At 40.6% G+C, this 21,129-nt stretch overlaps 1 protein-coding gene across 1 annotated transcript in view; it reads left to right on the forward strand.

Annotated features, from left to right (window-relative positions):
• Positions 1 to 20,473, forward strand: part of DAG1 (dystroglycan 1) — a 60,449-nt gene extending 39,976 nt beyond the window's left edge. Inside the window, exon 3 of the mRNA XM_053721125.1 lies at positions 16,683 to 20,473. Coding sequence (XP_053577100.1) covers positions 16,683 to 19,070 — 2,388 coding nt within the window. The 3' untranslated portion in view covers positions 19,071 to 20,473. The remainder of the gene's footprint in view (positions 1 to 16,682) is intronic.
• The last annotated feature ends 656 nt before the right edge of the window (positions 20,474 to 21,129 follow it).

The following is a 21,129-nucleotide window of genomic DNA, read 5'->3' on the forward strand; positions in this document are numbered from 1 at the left end:
TGATAAGAGTAAATTGGAAAGCTGTTTAAACTTGCATGCCCAGTTCCCTATCTGAATCATGAAAGTTTAATTTTGACTAGACTATCCCTTTAATAAATAGAAAAAATGCACTGTTTTGGATTTACTCCAAAAAGGAATAATCGGACTACGCACAAGGCATCTCGGTTTAAGCTTCTTGCTCAGAGCTTTTTTATATAGAATTATTGCAGATGTGATATTAACAAAGCCTTTAAACAGCTGATATAAACACAAATAGGCTCATCTAGTCTGCAGATAATCTGATCCCCAGTGTCTGTTGCTGGTTTAATAGAAGCTTGCTGATGTGTTTATAGCTTTTCTGTGTTTGAATCCTGTTTAACTATGAAAATCTGTTGATAGAAGAATAATACATCTGCTAGTTTCAATTCCCATTCAAAACGAGCTTATAGTCTTTAGTAAATTGCGTAAAGTTTAAAATGAAATAAAACAAATCCTAAAAAAATGCTTTATAATTATCCTGTCTTATCTCTGCAGTTGGACAAGCCCAGGGTCATTACTTCTACAATATTTACTCCTGGTTATATTTTTATGTTTTTTTTTTTTGTTTTTCTCCCTACAGTCTTGCAATAAACTAACCATTGTAGCAAACTAAACATGCACTTGAGTGATTAATTTTTTTTAACCTAACTTTAAAAGCACACTATAGTGCAAACAACATTACATGCTTAAAATTGTAAATTATAAACCATGGCACTCTATGTTAAAGGGGCATAGTCAAAATTAAACGTTCATGATTCAGATAGGGCATTTATGAATTTTGCTTTGATAAACCTAGGTAGGCTCAAATGCTAATTTCTTAGCTTTTGAATGCCAGCTCTTATCTGAATGCATGTTTACATTTTTTTCACAACTAGAGGGCCTAGTTAATGTGTGTGTGTGTGTGTGTGTATATATATATATATATATATATATATATATATATATATATATATATATATATATATATATATATATATATACATACACATTGTGCTCACGCCTGTGCAGTTACCTAGGAATGTCAGCACTGATTGGCTAAAATGCATGTCTGTCAAAATAACTAAGATAAGGGGGAAGTCTGCAGAGGCTTTGATACAAGGTAATCATGTGTATTATTATAACTGTATTGGTTATGCAAAATTGGGGAAAAGGTCATTTAAAGGGATATTTATATTTTGAAACAATAACAATTCTGGTGTAGACTCTCTTTTAAAGGGCCACTAAATGCAGTATAATTAATAAGATAATACAATAGCACTTTGAATTAGAAATGAGCAGTAGATTATTTTCTGGCACATTTCAAAGTTAATCCAATTGTCCCTCCCCCTGTATCATGTGACAGTCATCAGCCAATCACAAATGCATGTATGTATATACTGTGCACTTTTGCACATGCTCAGTATGTTTAATTACTTTGAATCATGAAAATAACTTTTGACTTTATTGACCCATAGGTAAAGTCCCACTCATGAGCCTCATAGAGCTGAGCTAACTGGCAGCTTATAGCCTCAAGACCCCACCAATCACAGGCTGTGTGATTGATAATAGAAGCAATTCGGAGAGTTGTTTTAAATTGCATGCTTTATATGAATCATGAAAGTTTAATTTACTGTCACTTTTTAAGATCTTTGTTTCGAATATCAAAGACCATCAATGAGTGAATTGGCTATTACAGTGGTTGCTTTATTTCTTTTAAAGCTTCTGGTCCGTCTTCCACATTATGCCCTGAATTATTTTTTTTTTCCACCAGAAAATAAAATTGGAGCCGCCTTCAGGCAGCTGAAACATTTAAATACAGTGCTAGTAAGATGATCTCTAATGTACCAGTAAGTAATGAGTGCCGTGCTGAGAGTGGAAATCTCTCTACGCTTTAAGTGTAGGAGTATGTGAAGCAGATATGTAACCGTATTATACTGAAAAGGTCAGAACGGTGTGTGTGTACACTAAATATACCCCGTGCTGTCACATTGCAGACATGTCAGATTCTTCTGAGCGCTATATTTAGCTGCGGTTGTCCCAGGAGCACTTTAGTTTTGCACATTCCTAGGCGGTGGGTCTCTTTGGAAAGTATCTGCTACGCTACATCGTTTTTGTGCCTTTTATTTGCAAAACGCCAACGTTTTTCTATCCGTTAGGACCCACTTTCTCTTTATTCCACATGACAAAAACTGTATTTAATTTAAGGGACACAACCGGCTATTTCAAATACAAAAATCAGTCTTTCTGCTACCCCCCCCCCCCCCCCCCATTGGTAGATTACAGGGACACTGAACCCAATTTTTTTCTTTCATGATTCAGCATGCAAATGTAAGCAACTTTCTAATTTAATCCTATTATCAATTTCTCTTGTTAAGTGTATCCAGTCCACGGATCATCCATTACTTGTGGGATATTCTCCTTCCCAACAGGAAGTTGCAAGAGGATCACCCAGAGCAGAGCTGCTATATAGCTCCTCCCCTAACTGCCATATCCAGTCATTCTCTTGCAAGCCTCAACCAAGATGGAGGTCGTAAGAGGAGTGTGGTGTTTTATACTTAGTTTATTCTTCAATCAAAAGTTTGTTATTTTTAAATGGTGCCGGAGTGTACCGTTTATCTCAGGCAGTATTTAGAAGAAGAATCTGCCTGCGTTTTCTATGATCTTAGCAGAAGTAACTAAGATCCATGGCTGTTCTCACATATTCTGAGGAGTGAGGTAACTTCAGAGAGGGAATGGCGTGCAGGTTTTCCTGCAATAAGGTATGTGCAGTTAATATTTTTCTAGGGATGGAATTTGATAGAAAATGCTGCTGATACCGAACTAATGTAAGCAAAGCCTTAAATGCAGTTATAGCGACTGGTATCAGGCTTAAAAATAAAAATGTAATATAAAACGTTTGCTGGCATGTTTAATCGTTTTTATATGTATTTGGTGATAAAACTTATTGGGGCCTAGTTTTTTTCCACATGGCTGGCTTGAATTTTGCCTAGTAACAGTTTCCTTAGGCTTTCCACTGTTGTAATATGAGTGGGAGGGGCCTTTTTTAGTGCTTTTCTGTGCAGGTAAAAATACTGACAGACATTCAGCTTCTTCCTGCATGATCCAGGACATCTCTGGATGGCTCAAAAGGCTTCAAAGTCGTTTTTGAGGGAGGTAAAAAGCCACAGTAGAGCTGTGGCAGTTGTTGTGACTGTTTGAAAAAACGTTTTTGTCTTTTATTATTCAGTTTTGGGTATTAAGGGGTTAATCATCCATTTGCAAGTGGGTGCAATGCTCTGCTGACTTGTTACATACACTGTAAAAAACATAATTTATGCTTACCTGATAAATTCCTTTCTTCTGTTGTGTGATCAGTCCACGGGTCATCATTACTTCTGGGATATAACTCCTCCCCAACAGGAAATGCAAGAGGATTCACCCAGCAGAGCTGCATATAGCTCCTCCCCTCTACGTCAGTCCCAGTCATTCGACCAAGAATCAACGAGAAAGGAGTAACCAAGGGTGAAGTGGTGACTGGAGTATAATTTAAAAGATATTTACCTGCCTTAAAACAGGGCGGGCCGTGGACTGATCACACAACAGAAGAAAGGAATTTATCAGGTAAGCATAAATTATGTTTTCTTCTGTTATGTGTGATCAGTCCACGGGTCATCATTACTTCTGGGATACCAATACCAAAGCAAAAGTACACGGATGACGGGAGGGATAGGCAGGCTCATTATACAGAAGGAACCACTGCCTGAAGAACCTTTCTCCCAAAAATAGCCTCCGAAGAAGCAAAAGTGTCAAATTTGTAAAATTTGGAAAAAGTATGAAGCGAAGACCAAGTTGCAGCCTTGCAAATCTGTTCAACAGAGGCCTCATTCTTAAAGGCCCAAGTGGAAGCCACAGCTCTAGTGGAGTGAGCTGTAATTCTTTCAGGAGGCTGCTGTCCAGCAGTCTCATAGGCTAAACGTATTATGCTACGAAGCCAAAAAGAGAGAGAGGTAGCAGAAGCTTTTTGACCTCTCCTCTGTCCAGAATAAACGACAAACAGGGAAGAAGTTTGGCGAAAATCTTTAGTTGCCTGCAAGTAGAACTTGAGGGCACGAACTACATCCAGATTGTGTAGAAGACGTTCCTTCTTTGAAGAAGGATTTGGACACAAGGATGGAACAACAATCTCTTGATTGATATTCCTGTTAGTGACTACCTTAGGTAAGAACCCAGGTTTAGTACGCAGAACTACCTTGTCTGAGTGAAAAATCAGATAAGGAGAATCACAATGTAAAGCTGATAACTCAGAGACTCTTCGAGCCGAGGAAATAGCCATTAAAAACAGAACTTTCCAAGATAACAATTTTATATCAATGGAATGAAGGGGTTCAAACGGAACACCCTGTAAAACGTTAAGAACTAAGTTTAAACTCCATGGCGGAGCAACAGCTTTAAACACAGGCTTGATCCTAGCTAAAGCCTGACAAAAGGCCTGGACGTCTGGATTTTCTGACAGACGCCTGTGTAACAAGATGGACAGAGCTGAAATCTGTCCCTTTAATGAACTAGCTGATAAACCCTTTTCTAAACCTTCTTGTAGAAAGGACAATATCCTAGGGATCCTAACCTTACTCCAGGAGTAACGTTTGGATTCGCACCAGTATAGGTATTTACGCCATATTTTATGGTAAATCTTTCTGGTAACAGGCTTCCTAGCCTGTATCAGGGTATCAATAACCGACTCAGAAAAACCACGTTTTGATAAAATCAAGCGTTCAATTTCCAAGCAGTCAGCTTCAGAGAAGTTAGATTTTGATGTCTGAATGGACCCTGTATCAGAAGGTCCTGTCTTAGAGGTAGAGACCAAGGCGGACAGGATGACATGTCCACTAGATCTGCATACCAAGTCCTGCGTGGCCATGCAGGCGCTATTAGAATCACTGATGCTCTCTCCTGTTTGATTTTGGCAATCAATCGAGGAAGCAGCGGGAAGGGTGGAAACACATAAGCCATCCCGAAGTTCCAAGGTGCTGTCAAAGCATCTATCAGAACCGCTCCCGGATCCCTGGATCTGGACCCGTAGTGAGGAAGTTTGGCGTTCTGGCGAGACGCCATGAGATCTATCTCTGGTTTGCCCCAACGTCGAAGTATTTGGGCAAAGACCTCCGGATGAAGTTCCCACTCCCCCGGATGAAAAGTCTGGCGACTCAAAAAAATCCGCCTCCCAGTTCTCCACTCCCGGGATGTGGATTGCTGACAGGTGGCAAGAGTGAGACTCTGCCCAGCGAATTATCTTTGATACTTCCATCATTGCTAGGGAGCTTCTTGTCCCTCCCTGATGGTTGATGTAAGCTACAGTCGTGATGTTGTCCGACTGAAACCTGATGAACCCCCGAGTTGTTAATTGGGGCCAAGCCAGAAGGGCATTGAGAACTGCTCTCAATTCCAGAATGTTTATTGGAAGGAGACTCTCCTCCTGATTCCATAGTCCCTGAGCCTTCAGAGAATTCCAGACAGCGCCCCAACCTAGTAGGCTGGCGTCTGTTGTTACAATTGTCCAGTCTGGCCTGCTGAATGGCATCCCCCTGGACAGGTGTGGCCGATAAAGCCACCATAGAAGAGAATTTCTGGTCTCTTGATTCAGATTCAGAGTAGGGGACAAATCTGAGTAATCCCCATTCCACTGACTTAGCATGCACAATTGCAGCGGTCTGAGGTGTAGGCGTGCAAAAGGTACTATGTCCATTGCCGCTACCATTAAGCCGATCACCTCCATGCATTGAGCTACTGACGGGTGTTGAATGGAATGAAGGACACGGCATGCATTTAGAAGCTTTGTTAACCTGTCTTCTGTCAGGTAAATCTTCATTTCTACAGAATCTATAAGAGTCCCCAAGAATGGAACTCTTGTGAGAGGAAAAAGAGAACTCTTCTTTTCGTTCACTTTCCATCCATGCGACCTTAGAAATGCCAGAACTAACTCTGTATGAGACTTGGCAGTTTGAAAGCTTGAAGCTTGTATTAGAATGTCGTCTAGATACGGAGCTACCGAAATCCCTCGCGGTCTTAGTACCGCCAGAAGGGCACCCAGAACCTTTGTGAAGATTCTTGGAGCCGTAGCCAATCCGAATGGAAGAGCTACAAACTGGTAGTGCCTGTCTAAGAAGGCAAACCTTAGGTACCGGTGATGATCTTTGTGAATCGGTATGTGAAGGTAAGCATCTTTTAAATCCACTGTGGTCATGTACTGACCCTTTTGGATCATGGGTAAGATTGTCCGAATAGTTTCCATTTTGAACGATGGAACTCTTAGGAATTTGTTTAGAATCTTTAAATCTAAGATTGGCCTGAAAGTTCCCTCTTTTTTGGGAACCACAAACAGGTTTGAGTAGAACCCTTGTCCTTGTTCCGACCGCGGAACCGGATGGATCACTCCCATTAATAACAGATCTTGTACACAGCGTAGAAACGCTTCTTTCTTTATCTGGTTTGTTGACAACCTTGACAGATGAAATCTCCCTCTTGGGGGAGATAATTTGAAGTCTAGAAGGTATCCCTGAGATATGATCTCTAGCGCCCAGGGATCCTGAACATCTCTTGCCCAGGCCTGGGCGAAGAGAGAAAGTCTGCCCCCCACTAGATCCGGTCCCGGATCGAGGGCTCTCGGTTCATGCTGTCTTTGGGGCAGCAGCAGGTTTCCTGGCCTGCTTGCCCTTGTTCCAGGACTGGTTAGGTTTCCAGCCTTGCCTGTAACGAGCAACAGCTCCCTCCTGTTTTGGTGCAGTGGAGGTTGATGCTGCTCCTGTTTTGAAATTCCGAAAGGGACGAAAATTAGACTGTCTAGCCTTAGCTTTGGCTTTGTCTTGAGGTAGGGCGTGGCCCTTACCTCCTGTAATGTCAGCGATAATTTCTTTCAAACCGGGCCCAAATAAAGACTGCCCCTTGAAAGGTATATTAAGTAATTTGGACTTAGAAGTAACATCAGCTGACCAGGATTTTAGCCACAGCGCCCTACGTGCCTGGATGGCGAATCCTGAGTTCTTAGCCGTAAGTTTGGTTAAATGTACTACGGCCTCCGAAATGAATGAATTAGCTAGTTTAAGGACTCTAAGCCTGTCCGTAATGTCGTCTAGCGTAGATGAACTAAGGTTCTCTTCCAGAGACTCAATCCAAAATGCTGCCGCAGCCGTAATCGGCGCGATACATGCAAGGGGTTGCAATATAAAACCTTGTTGAACAAACATTTTCTTAAGGTAACCCTCTAATTTTTTATCCATTGGATCTGAAAAAGCACAGCTATCCTCCACCGGGATAGTGGTACGCTTAGCTAAAGTAGAAACTGCTCCCTCCACCGTAGGGACCGTTTGCCATAAGTCCCGAGTGGTGGCGTCTATTGGAAACATCTTTCTAAATATTGGAGGGGGTGAGAACGGCACACCGGGTCTATCCCACTCCTTAGTAACAATTTCAGTTAGTCTCTTAGGTATAGGAAAAACGTCAGTACTCGCCGGTACCGCAAAGTATTTATCCAACCTACACAATTTCTCTGGTATTGCAACGGTGTTACAATCATTGAGAGCTGCTAAAACCTCCCCTAGTAATACACGGAGGTTCTCCAATTTAAATTTAAAATTTGAAATATCTGAATCCAATCTGTTTGGATCAGAACCGTCACCCACAGAATGAAGCTCTCCGTCCTCATGCTCTGCAAGCTGTGACGCAGTATCAGACATGACCCTAGTATTGTCAGCGCACTCTGTTCTCACCCCAGAGTGATCACGCTTGCCTCTTAGTTCTGGTAATTTAGACAAAACTTCAGTCATAACAGTAGCCATATCTTGTAATGTTATCTGTAATGGTCGCCCAGATGTACTAGGCGCCATAATATCACGCACCTCCCGGGCGGGAGATGCAGGTACTGCCGCGTGAGGCGAGTTAGTCGGCATAACTCTCCCCTCGCTGTTTGGTGAAATTTGTTCAAATTGTACAGATTGACTTTTATTTAAAGTAGCATCAATACAGTTAGTACATACATTTCTATTGGGCTCCACCTTGGCATTGGAACAAATGACACAGATATCTTCCTCTGAGTCAGACATGTTTAACACACTAGCAATAAACTTGCAACTTGGTTATAATCTTTTTTAGCAAAAACGTACTGTGCCTCAAAGAGGTACTAAACGATTAAATGACAGTTGAAATAATGAACTGAAAAAACAGTTATAGCATCAAACTTTAAAACAACACAACTTTTAGTAAAGGTTTGTTCCCATTAGTAAAATAACAATAATTAAATTTGACATAAAAAATTACAGAGCAACGTTTTTATTCACAGTCAATATAAAATTCTCACAGCTCTGCTGAGAGAATCTACCTCCCTCCAAAGAAGTTTGAAGACCCCTGAGATCTGTCAGAGATGAACCGGATCATGCAGGAAATATAAGAGTAGCTGACTGGAAATTTTTGATGCGTAGCAAAGAGCGCCAAAAACGGCCCCTCCCTCTCACACACAGCAGTGAAGAGAAACGAAACTGTCACAATTAAAAGCAAACAACTGCCAAGTGGAAAATAATGCCCAAATATTTATTCACTCAGTACCTCAGAAATGTAAACGATTCTACATTCCAGCAAAAACGTTTAACATGATAAATACTTATTAAAAGGATTAGTGACTTTTAACAGAGTAGTTCCGGTGAAATACCATCCCCAGAATACTGAAATGTATACATACATGTCATTATAACGGTATGGCAGGATTTTCTCATCAATTCCATTCAGAAAATAAAAACTGCTACATACCTCAATGCAGATTCATCTGCCCGCTGTCCCCTGATCTGAAGCTTTTACCTCCCTCAGATGGCCGAGAACAGCAATATGATCTTAACTACTCCGGTTAAAATCATAGTAAAAAACTCTGGTAGATTCTTCCTCAAACTCTGCCAGAGAAGTAATAACACGCTCCGGTGCTATTGTAAAATAACAAACTTTTGATTGAAGTCATAAAAACTAAGTATAATCACCATAGTCCTCTCACACATCCTATCTAGTCGTTGGGTGCAAGAGAATGACTGGGACTGACGTAGAGGGGAGGAGCTATATGCAGCTCTGCTGGGTGAATCCTCTTGCATTTCCTGTTGGGGAGGAGTTATATCCCAGAAGTAATGATGACCCGTGGACTGATCACACATAACAGAAGAAATTTTGTTAGTGTAACTGCCTTTTTTCACTGTTATTTCAAATTTTGACAAAATTTGTGTTTCTTAAAGATGCAGTAACATTTTTTATATTGCTTGTAAACTTGTTTAAAGTGTTTTCCAAGCTTGCTAGTCTGTTTAAACATGTCTGACACAGAGGAAACTACTTGTTCATTATGTTTGAAAGCCGTGGTGGAGCCCCATAGGAGAATGTGTACTAAATGTATTGATTTCACCTTAAACAGTAAAGATCAGTCTTTAACTATAAAAGAAATATCACCAGAAGATTCTGACGAGGGGGAAGTTATGCCGACTAACTCTCCACACGTGTGGGGATGCACGCTAATATGGTGCCAATTACATCAGGGACGCCCATAGCGATTACCTTGCAGGACATGGCTGCAATCATGAATAATACCCTGTCAGAGGTATTATCCAGGTTGCCTGAATTAAGAGGCAAGCGCGATTGCTCTGGGGTTAGGAGAAATACAGAGCGCGCAGATGCTGTAAGGGCCATGTCTGATACTGCGTCACAATATGCAGATCATGAGGACGGAGAGCTTCAGTCTGTGGGTGACATCTCTGATTCGGGGAAACCTGATTCAGAGATTTCTAATTTTAAATTTAAGCTTGAGAACCTCCGTGTGTTGCTTGGGGAGGTATTAGCTGCTCTGAATGACTGTAACACAGTTGCAGTACCAGAGAAATTGTGTAGGCTGGATAAATACTATGCGGTACCGGTGTGTACTGATGTTTTTCCTATACCTAAAAGGCTTACAGAAATTATTAGCAAGGAGTGGGATAGACCCAGTGTGCCCTTTTCCCCACCTCCTATATTTAGAAAAATGTTTCCAATAGACGCCACTACACGGGACTTATGGCAGACGGTCCCTAAGGTGGAGGAAGCAGTTTCTACTTTAGCAAAGCGTACTACTATCCTGGTTGAGGACAGTTCTGCTTTTTCAGATCTAATGGATAATAAATTGGAGGGTTACCTTAAAGTGAAGGTAAAGTGTCATGCATTATACTTTTCCCCCTGTAAATAATCTAAAAATAAATGGGACTTTAATTCATCAAATTGTTAGAATCGCTATATTTATTTATTATTTACCGTTTCTTTATCCAATTCAGAACACTGCTAAAACAACCCGTTTTTCTCTTTTTCTTTCTAAGCCCGGTCACGTTTTTCTACTAGCCAATTGAAACACTGGCCGTTAGGCGGCCGTCATATTACGTCACCGCATTACTGTTCTCTATGCGCATGCGTTGCATTCACTTCCTTTCTTTTATTCTCAACGCTCGTTCCAGTTTAGCGCATGCGAGATAAGGATTCATAAGGCTATGTAGTCTCTATTTACAATTTTACTGTCACGCAGGCGCAAATGGAATGAACGGTGAATGGTGCGCATGCGCAAGTGGTCCAGAAATCGGGAACGCGCTTTTGTATTACGTACAGAGCGGGTGGGACCGCTCTGTATGTAATATAGTCAAAAACCAGGAAATCAATGGAGGGAGGAGCGAAGACCGGCCGAGAAAGTAATATAAAGTGTTTAGAATACACTAATATATATATACAAATATTAAAAAAAAAATTAGCGATCATAGTATATAGTAGATCAATAATAGAATACAGGCTCCATAAACTAAAAACTTTACCTTCACTTTAAGAAAATGTTTATTCAACAAGGTTTTATTTTACAGCCCCTTGCATGCATTGCGCCTGTCACGGCCGCGGCGGCATTCTGGTTTGAGGCCCTGGAAGAGGCCATCCATACAGCTCCATTGACTGAAATTATTGACAAGCTTAGAACACTAGCTAACTCATTTGTTTCTGATGCCATTGTTCATTTGACTAAACTAACGGCTAAGAATTCCGGATTCGCCATCCAAGCGTGTAGGGCGCTATGGCTTAAATCCTGGTCAGCTGACGTGACTTCTAAGTCTAAATTACTCAACATTCCTTTCAAGGGGCAGACCTTATTCGGGCCTGGTTTGAAGGAAATTATTGCTGACATTACTGGAGGTAAGGGTCACACCCTTCCTCAGGACAGGGCCAAAGCAAAGGCCAAACAGTCTAATTTTCGTGCCTTTCGAAATTTCAAGGCAGGTGCAGCATCAACTTCCTCCGCTTCAAAACAAGAGGGAACTTTTGCTCAATCTAAGCAGGCCTGGAAACCTAACCAGTCCTGGAACAAAGGCAAGCAGGCCAGAAAGCCTGCTGCTGCCTCTAAGACAGCAGGAAGGAACGGCCCCCTATCCGGCGACGGATCTAGTAGGGGGCAGACTTTCTCTCTTCGCCCAGGCATGGGCAAGAGATGTTCAGGATCCCTGGGCGTTGGAGATCATATCTCATGGATATCTTCTGGACTTCAAAGCTTCCCCTCCACAAGGGAGATTTCATCTTTCAAGGCTATCTGCAAATCAGATAAAGAAAGAGGCATTCCTACGCTGTGTGCAAGACCTCCTAGTTATGGGAGTGATCCATCCAGTTCCGCGGACGGAACAAGGACAGGGTTTTTATTCAAATCTGTTTGTGGTTCCCAAAAAAGAGGGAACCTTCAGACCAATTTTGGATCTAAAGATCTTAAATTCCTCAGAGTTCCATCTTTCAAAATGGAAACTATTCGGACCATCCTACCCATGATCCAAGAAGGTCAGTACATGACCACAGTGGACTTAAAGGATGCCTACCTTCACATACCGATTCACAAAGATCATCATCGGTTTCTAAGGTTTGCCTTTCTAGACAGGCATTACCAATTTGTAGCTCTTCCCTTCGGGATGGCTACAGCCCCGAGAATCTTTACAAAGGTTCTGGGCTCACTTCTGGCAGTTCTAAGACCGCGAGGCATAGCGGTGGCACCGTATCTAGACGACATCCTGATACAGGCGTCAAGCTTTCAAGTTGCCAAGTCTCATACAGAGATAGTTCTGGCATTTCTGAGGTCGCACTGGTGGAAAGTGAACGAGGAAAAGAGTTCTCTATCCCCACTCACAAGAGTCTCCTTCTTAGAGACTCTTATAGATTCTGTAGAAATGAAAATTTACCTGACGGAGTCCAGGTTATCAAAACTTCTAAATGCTTGCCGTGTTCTTCAGTAGCTCAGTGTATGGAGGTAATCGGCTTAATGGTAGCGGCAATGGACATAGTGCCATTTGCGCGCCTTCATCTCAGACCGCTGCAATTATGCATGCTGAGTCAGTGGAATGGGGATTACACAGATTTGTCCCCTCTGCTAAATCTGGATCAAGAGACCAGAGATTCTCTTCTCTGGTGGTTGTCTCGGGTACACCTCTCCAAGGGTATGACCTTTCGCAGGCCAGATTGGACAATTGTAACAACAGATGCCAGCCTTCTAGGTTGGGGTGCAGTCTGGAATTCCCTGAAGGCACAGGGATCGTGGACTCAGGAGGAGAAACTCCTTCCAATAAATATTCTGGAGTTAAGAGCGATATTCAATGCTCTTCTGGCTTGGCCTCAGTTAGCAACACTGAGGTTCATCAGATTTCAGTCGGACAACATCACGACTGTGGCTTACATCAACCATGAAGGGGGAACCAGGAGTTCCCTAGCGATGTTAGAATTCTCAAATATAATTCACTGGGCAGAGTACCACTCTTGCCACCTGTCAGCAATCCATATCCCAGGCGTAGAGAACTGGGAGGCGGATTTTCTAAGTCGTCAGACTTTCCATCCGGGGGAGTGGGAACTCCATCCGGAGGTGTTTGCTCAATTGATTCATCGTTTGGGCAAACCAGAGTTGGATCTCATGGTGTCTCGCCAGAACGCCAAGCTTCCTTGTTACGGATCCAGGTCCAGGGACCCAGAAGCGACGCTGATAGATGCTCTAGCAGCGCCTTGATTCTTCAACCTGGCTTATGTGTTTCCACCGTTTCCTCTGCTCCCTCGACTGATTGCCAAAATCAAACAGGAGAGAGCATCTGTGATTCTGATAGCACCTGCGTGGCCACGCAGGACTTGGTATGCAGACCTAGTGGACATGTCATCCTTTCCACCATGGACTCTGCCTCTAAGACAGGACCTTCTGATACAAGGTCCTTTCAATCATCCAAATCTAATTTCTCTGAGACTGACTGCATGGAGATTGAACGCTTGATTCTATCAAAGCGTGGCTTCTCCGAGTCAGTCATTGATACTTTAATACAGACACGAAAGCCTGTTACCAGGAAAATCTACCACAAGATATGGAGTAAATATCTTTATTGGTGTGAATCCAAGACTTACTCATGGAGTAAAGTTAGGATTCCTAGAATATTGTCTTTTCTCCAAGAGGGCTTGGACAAAGGATTATCAGCTAGTTCCTTAAAGGGACAGATTTCTGCTCTGTCTATTCTTTTGCACAAGCATCTGGCAGAGGTTCCAGACGTCCAGGGCTTTGGTTAGATTTAAGCCTGTGTTTAAACCTGTTGCTCCCCTGTGGAGCTTAAACTTGGTTCTTAAGGTTCTTCAAGGAGTTCCGTTTGAACCCCTTCATTCCATTGATATCAAACTTTTATCTTGGAAAGTTCTGTTTTTGATGGCTATTTCCTCGGCTCGGAGAGTCTCTGAGCTATCTGCCTTACAATGTGATTCTCCCTATCTGATTTTTCATGCAGATAAGGTAGTTCTGCGTACCAAACCTGGGTTTTTACCTAAGGTGGTTTCTAACAAGAATATCAATCAAGAGATTGTTGTTCCATCGTTGTGCCCTAATCCTTATTCAAAGAAGGAATGTCTTTTACATAATCTGGACGTAGTCCATGCCTTGAAGTTTTACTTACAAGCTACTAAGGATTTTCGTCAAACATCTTTCCTGTTTGTCGTTTACTCTGGACAGAGGAGAGGTCAAAAAGCTTCGGCAACCTCTCTTTCCTTTTGGCTTCGGAGAGTAATAAGCCTAGCCTATGAGACTGCTGGACAGCAGCTCCCTGAAAGGATTACAGCTCATTCTACTAGAGCTGTGGCTTCCACCTGGGCCTTCAAAAATGAGGCCTCTGTTGAACAGATTTGCAAGGCTGCGACTTGGTCTTTGCTTCACACGTTTTCAAAATTTTACAAATTTGATACTTTTGCTTCTTCGGAGGCTGTGTTTGGGAGAAAGGTTCTTCAGGCAGTGGTTCCTTCCGCTTAATCCTGCCTTGTCCCTCCCATCATCCGTGTACTTTAGCTTTGCTATTGGTATCCCACAAGTAATGGATGATCCATGGACTGGATACACTTAACAAGAGAAAACATAATTTATGCTTACCTGCTAAATTTATTTCTCTTGTAGTGTATCCAGTCCACGGCCGCCCTGTCCTTTTAAGGCAGGTCTAAATTTTAATTAAACTACAGTCACCACTGCACCCTATGGTTTCTCCTTTCTCTGTTTGTTTTCGGTCGAATGACTGGATATGACAGTTAGGGGAGGAGCTATATAGCAGCTCTGCTGTGGGTGATCCTCTTGCAACTTCCTGTTGGGAAGGAGAATATCCCACAAGTAATGGATGATCCGTGGACTGGATACACTACAAGAGAAATAAATTTATCAGGTAAGCATAAATTTGTTTTTTCTTCGTTCTCTTGCTTTCTTTATTTGAAAAAGAAGGCATCTAAGCTATTTTTTTGGTTCAGACCCATGGAAAGCCCTTGTTTATTGGTGGGTGAATTTATCCACCAATCAGCAAGAACAACAGTGTGTTCAACAAAAATAGGCCGGCATCTAAACTTACATTCTTGCATTTCAAATAAAGATACAAAAAGAATGAAGAAAATTTGATAATACGAGTAAACTAGAAAGTTGCTTAAAATTGCATGCTCTATCTGAATCGCAAAAGAAAAAAAATTGGGTTCAGTGTCCCTTTAATCAGTCTTGTTGCCTCCTATTTACATAGCTATTCTATCGAATGATATTCATATTTTAGTGTAGGTGGTGGTGGTTTCTACAGGCTGTTATATTGATATACTTTTTACCTCTGTGATTACCTTGTTCTAATCCTCTTCTGACAGCCCCCTGAGACAGCCCCCTGATTACATGACTTTTTTTTATTATCTATTGACTTGCATTTTATCCAATTAGTGCAGTGTCTGCCACAACCCCATGTACATAAGCACAATGTTATCTATATGGCTCAAATGAACTAGCACTCACTCCCCTGTTGGGAAAAACAAATAAAACATCATGGGATAACAGGCTGTCTTTAATGGCTTAGAAACAGGCAGAGATTTAGAGGCTTAAAGGTTATAAAGTATATGAATATAACAATGTTGGTTGTGCAGAGCTGGGGAATGGGTAGTAAAGGCGTTGTCTATCTTTTTAAACAATTACAATGTTTGTGTTGACTGTCCCTTTAACTCGGACAATTGTAGAATGAGGAAGCAGAGATTTACACAATCTAGGTTCTTCTGGTCTCCTTACTCAGAAAAATGGTTCCTCAACTACTACCTGTTTCCAAACTCTGAGGTTTATCTACACCAAACCAAATGCACCACAATCCTTTACTGGCACCAGAAAGATAGATAGATATGTAATCCTCTCCAGTCCTGAATTCTTTGTTTCTGACAGCAATATTATTTTAATCTATAGTGTGTTTTTATAATCATCCAAAAGGCTGGGGGGGACTGCCTTGGAGGGCTTTCACTTGTGTCTGCAATCAATAATGGTCTAACGGTAATCGTCTTCAATTAGAGCAATCAATATTTTTAATAACGTTTTCAGTTTTATAGATGTCAGGTGTGTTAGTTCAATGGCGTAAAATAGTTTTACCGCACTCTAAGGAAATGTATGTGTTTAACTTTTAAGAGCTTTATATAGGTTTGTTCCTACCATAATTTACAAATGTGATCCTTTTGCAGGATGTGTATGTGTGTGTGTGTGTGTGTATATATATGTATTGCTGTTATGCATTAATTTTAGTATTTTTAATGTCCTTTTTAAAAGTATAGAAAGGCCGAAATTGTGTGCATTTCAATTTTAAAGGGACAGTTCACCCAAAAATGTTCTCTCCTTTAAATTGTTCCAAATGATTCATTTTACCTGCTGGAGTGTTTTAAATTGTTTATAAGTAGCTCCTTTACCCCTATTTTGGCATTTGAAATAGCTGATTTAGCCTGTGGTATCCCAACCTATACTGAAAGTTTCTATACTGGAGTATATTCTATTGAATAGCCCACTGCAAGCTCTCTGAGTTTGAATACTGGTGCATTGGCCCTCACAACATATGTGCGTATGCCACTGAAAAATAGTAATAACTTATACTAGAAGCATCTTTGCTAATGGAAGTATATTGCTAAAATGCTTCTATTTAAAATTGAAAAGTACCCATTCACATTTTAAATTTTGACCTTTCTATCCCTTTAAGGAACCATCTTACCCTGGCTCCTAGGATTTGTCAAGATCCATGTTATTTATAAATATAAATGTTGATGATTAACAACGTCACACACATGTACGTGACTGTTCTAATGGTTTGTAAATGGCAGCTTTATAAATGTATTATTTATCCTTAATAATCTTTTCTTTTATTTCTTTGTAGATATCTCAAGTGGGAAAGGCTATCTTACCTCCCTGGTTACACTGGGATCTGTCTGTCCTAGAAGGTCTTCCTCTTGATGGTGACAAAGGAGTATATGATATTTTGGTGACCATTTTACAGACTGCGCCCAATGGAAGCCATATACCACAAGCTTCAGACGTTTTTTCTATTGAGGTTCACCCTGAGGACCATAATGAACCACAGTCTATACGAGTAGCAGGACAGGAAACAAATGAAGCTGCTCCTTTTGTATGCGGAACTGATGAACCTGTCACTATTCTTACTGTAATTTTGGATGCAGACTTGACAAAAATGACACCAAAGCAGAGAGTGGATCTTGTAAACCGAATGAGAGACTTCTCTAAGGTAGAATTTCATCATATGAAATTAGTTCCCGTTGTTAACAATAGACTATTTGACATGTCTGCTTTCATGGCTGGGCCTGGAAATGCTAAAAAAGTAGTTGAAAATGGAGCTTTGCTATCATGGAAACTTGGTTGTTCACTGGATCAGAACAGTGTTCCAAATATTAGTTCTGTTGAAGTACCTGCAAAACAAGGAACAATGTCTGCTCATCTTGGTTACCCTGTAGTTGGCTGGCACATTGCAAACAAGAAGCCTCATTTGCCAAAGAGGATGCGAAGGCAAATCTATGCTACACCAACTCCAGTTACTGCTATTGGACCCCCAACCACTGCTGTTCATGATCCTCCTGTGAGAATTGTTCCTACTCCGACTTCACCAGCCATTGCACCTCCTACAGATACAACTGCTCCTCCAGTCCGGGAACCGGTTCCGCTGCCAGGAAAACCAACAATTACAATTCGGACCAGAGCAATTTTTCACACTCCAACTTTGGGTCCTATCCACCCAACAAAGCTGGAAACAACCAGTTTGACACCAGGTCAAATTCGTCCAACAATGACCAAACCTGGATATCTAGAGCCAACTGCTGTAGTTACACCTCCATCGGCCACTACAAAGAGGCCAAGAGTGACGACCATGAAACCAGCCACACCACCCACAACAGACTCTTCAACAACAACAACAAAGAAACCTACCAGGAGAACAAAAACTCCCCGGCCCAAGCCACACGTCACTACCAAAGCACCAACTACAAAGATTGAAACCACGTCTCCAAGCCGTGTACGGACATCTACCAGTGGAATTCCTAACACCGACCCTGAACTAACAAATCACATTGATAAGGTTATTGCATGGGTGGGAACATACTTTGAAGTTAAAATTCCACCTGACACATTTTATGACAAGGAAGATGGTACTACTGATAATCTGAGGCTTACATTGGAGCCCAGGAAAAAACCAACTGCTGGTGATAAAATGTGGGTGATTCTCAACAGTACTAGTCAAGTTATGTATGGTATGCCAGATTATAGTCATGTGGGAGACCATGAGTATTATTTAAAAGCTACAGACAAAGGGGGTCGCAGTGCTGTGGATGCTTTGGAAATTAAAGTTCGTAATCTCTTCCAAAAAGCCCAATCCCCAGTTAAGTTCAATGCTAAATTTGATGGCGACCACAACTCTGTAATCAATGATATTAATAAGAAAATACAATTGGTTAAGAAAATTGCTTTTGCATTTGGTGATCGGAATAGCAGCTCAATTACTTTGTACAACATCACAAAAGGGTCTATTATTGTGGAATGGGCAAACAACTCCTTCCCTGTGGATCCATGTCCAGTAGAGCAAATAGAATCAATGGGAAAAAAGATCTATGATGAACGAGGCAATCCACGGCCACATTTCACCAATGCCATGGAACCAGACTTCAAACTTAATAATATTTCACTATCATTCACTGGGAGCTGTAAACATAAAATCTTTAAGTCTATACCTATGAAAACGGAAATACAAATACCAACTGCAGTAGCACCAACCGTAGCCGTAGATAGTAATCTACAGAGGCGCAGCGAGGACGATGTCTATCTTCACACAGTAATTCCAGCTGTGGTAGTGGCTGCCATTTTGTTAATTGCTGGTATCATAGCTATGATATGTTACCGCAAGAAACGAAAAGGCAAGCTAACCATAGAGGACCAGGCAACTTTTATCAAAAAAGGTGTGCCTATAATCTTTGCGGATGAACTGGATGACTCTAAACCACCTCCTTCCTCCAGTATGCCGTTGATTCTCAAGGAAGAAAAAGCTCCTCTTCCACCTCCTGAGTATCCTAACCAGAATGTGCCAGAGACAATTCCTCTTAACCAAGACTGTTTGGGGGAGTACACTCCACTAAGGGATGAGGACCCTAATGCACCCCCTTACCAACCTCCCCCACCTTTTACTGCACCCATGGAAGGTAAAGGGTCACGCCCCAAAAACATGACCCCCTATCGGTCACCACCCCCATATGTACCACCTTAATGAATAATCTCCCACCTGAGGGGGAGGATGGGGGATGTGAGTTCCAAACCAGTGTTGTATGTAGGAGTTGATAGTCTGCAATCACCTTTGTTAGGGTGATGGACCTCTGCTGTTCTAAGCAAAGAAACAAAGACATGGAGACTTTTTTTTTTTTATTTCTTTCTAAGACAAACTCCTCAAAATGGCCTGCCCCCACACAGGTTATAAAGATACCTGGGACACCTCTCATTTGCCTAACAATTTTCATATGTGTTCATACAAACGTGTGCTCACTAGATTGCAGGCTTTCAAAGACACTACAGAAAAAATGTGGAAGTTATTGGACTTCCGTTCAGCGATGAGGTAGCCATTTGGTTATCTGCTGTTTTTTTGCCTTTAACACTAACTATATATATATATATATATATATATATATATATATAAATATATTTTATTTTTTTCTCCTATTCACGTGTGTCTAGCAACAGGACATAACAAAAAGGTATCCTTAAATTTGAGAACATTTACAGAACGTCTGATTTTTGTTTTAAGATTTTGGTTTCTAATCTGCTGTATTATTTTATTCTTTATATGCATCAAGAACAAACCCTTTTATTTTTGCTTTAAAAATAAGCTCAACTTGTTTTGAAAAGGGGTTATCTGTAGTTCTTAAATATCTACCTGTAAGATCTGTCCATTTTGCAACTGGGGGAAAAATGCTTGTGGCCATATGCATTGTAATTCATCAAAACACTAATATATTTATCCTAGCCGTAGACAAAGCAACCTTTTGGCTTGCACCATGCCCACTTTCCCTGAATGTTGTGAGCGCATCCAGCTAAATTTCTTGTTTGCTGATCTTTTCTTAAGTCAATCTAATTTCTAACCAAAGTATTTCCCAAGTTGTTGATTATCAAAGGTATTGAGGAAACTATTTTATTGTACTGTCAATCCTTTTCTACATTTTGCCAAAAGGCATACCGCCACGGGAGCTAGTGGACTGCAGCAAGGTGCTACGTAATGCGTTCCAGTCCTCTCTGGCATCCAGTTGGTTAAATAAAAGTATGTAGCTTTGGTTTATTTCAGAAGTCTTTCTGATAAAATATACTTGAGGTATGAAGGATGCTTCTTGCAGACCAATGTTGGTATTTAAGAGTTTTGGATAATGCTTCTCCTTTATGAAACACTGTTCTAGAATTATGTTAGGCAAAGATGCAATATTTTTATGTAGTGGTATAATCTCATTAGTTAGGAAATATGTGCAGTCATCCGATTCACTCTCCTGCCACCCTAACCACAGATGCCCCGGTCACAGAGGATCCTCTCTCCATCTGACATATTCTGGTGCTCTCCCAGAAAGGCATTGAAAAAAGCAATCGCTCATAATTTTTTTTTATAAATAAAAATTTTGATACAGTTTCAAATTTGTTTTATTAAAAAAAGGATAAAATGGTAATCCGCTTAGCAATGTCTGTAACCGTCAGTTATTTGGCGTTTAAAATGTGAGTTATGTATTACTCACTATTTTTTCTTTACTGTCAGATTTTTTTATTTTATTTATTTTTATTTTTTAATTTTTTGTTAGCTATGTTTTTCTCTCTTCCTCCTTCAGACATTTTAATTTCAATACATTTTAAAGTATTTTATTATTTTTTCCATGATTCTTTTAAAACCATTATGATCTTGAGTTAATCCCCAGAACTAGTTTTGAATGTAGTAGTGGTTTTCAATAAATTATATATATATATATATATATATATATATATATATATATATATATATATATATATATATATATATATATATATATATATATATATATATTATTTTTTTTTTAATTATTAAAATGTAAGAGAAAAAAATTGCAATAATGTTAGCTGCCTTTGGGTGACTGGCAGATCCTGCACACAATACAATAGACACTTAAGCCATATTGACTGTTCAGCAGTATGTTTGTGTGTTTATCTCTTATTCCCGCTACATAGAAGTATGAATGACATTGTTTGGTTTTTAAGTATTGTGAGGGTGGCATTTCCATCCATTTTAAAGCAACAAATAAATTGACGTTCTGCAGATACCT

The sequence above is a fragment of the Bombina bombina genome, chromosome 7 (genome assembly GCF_027579735.1).
Source record: "Bombina bombina isolate aBomBom1 chromosome 7, aBomBom1.pri, whole genome shotgun sequence".
Taxonomy (NCBI): Eukaryota; Metazoa; Chordata; class Amphibia; order Anura; family Bombinatoridae; genus Bombina; species Bombina bombina.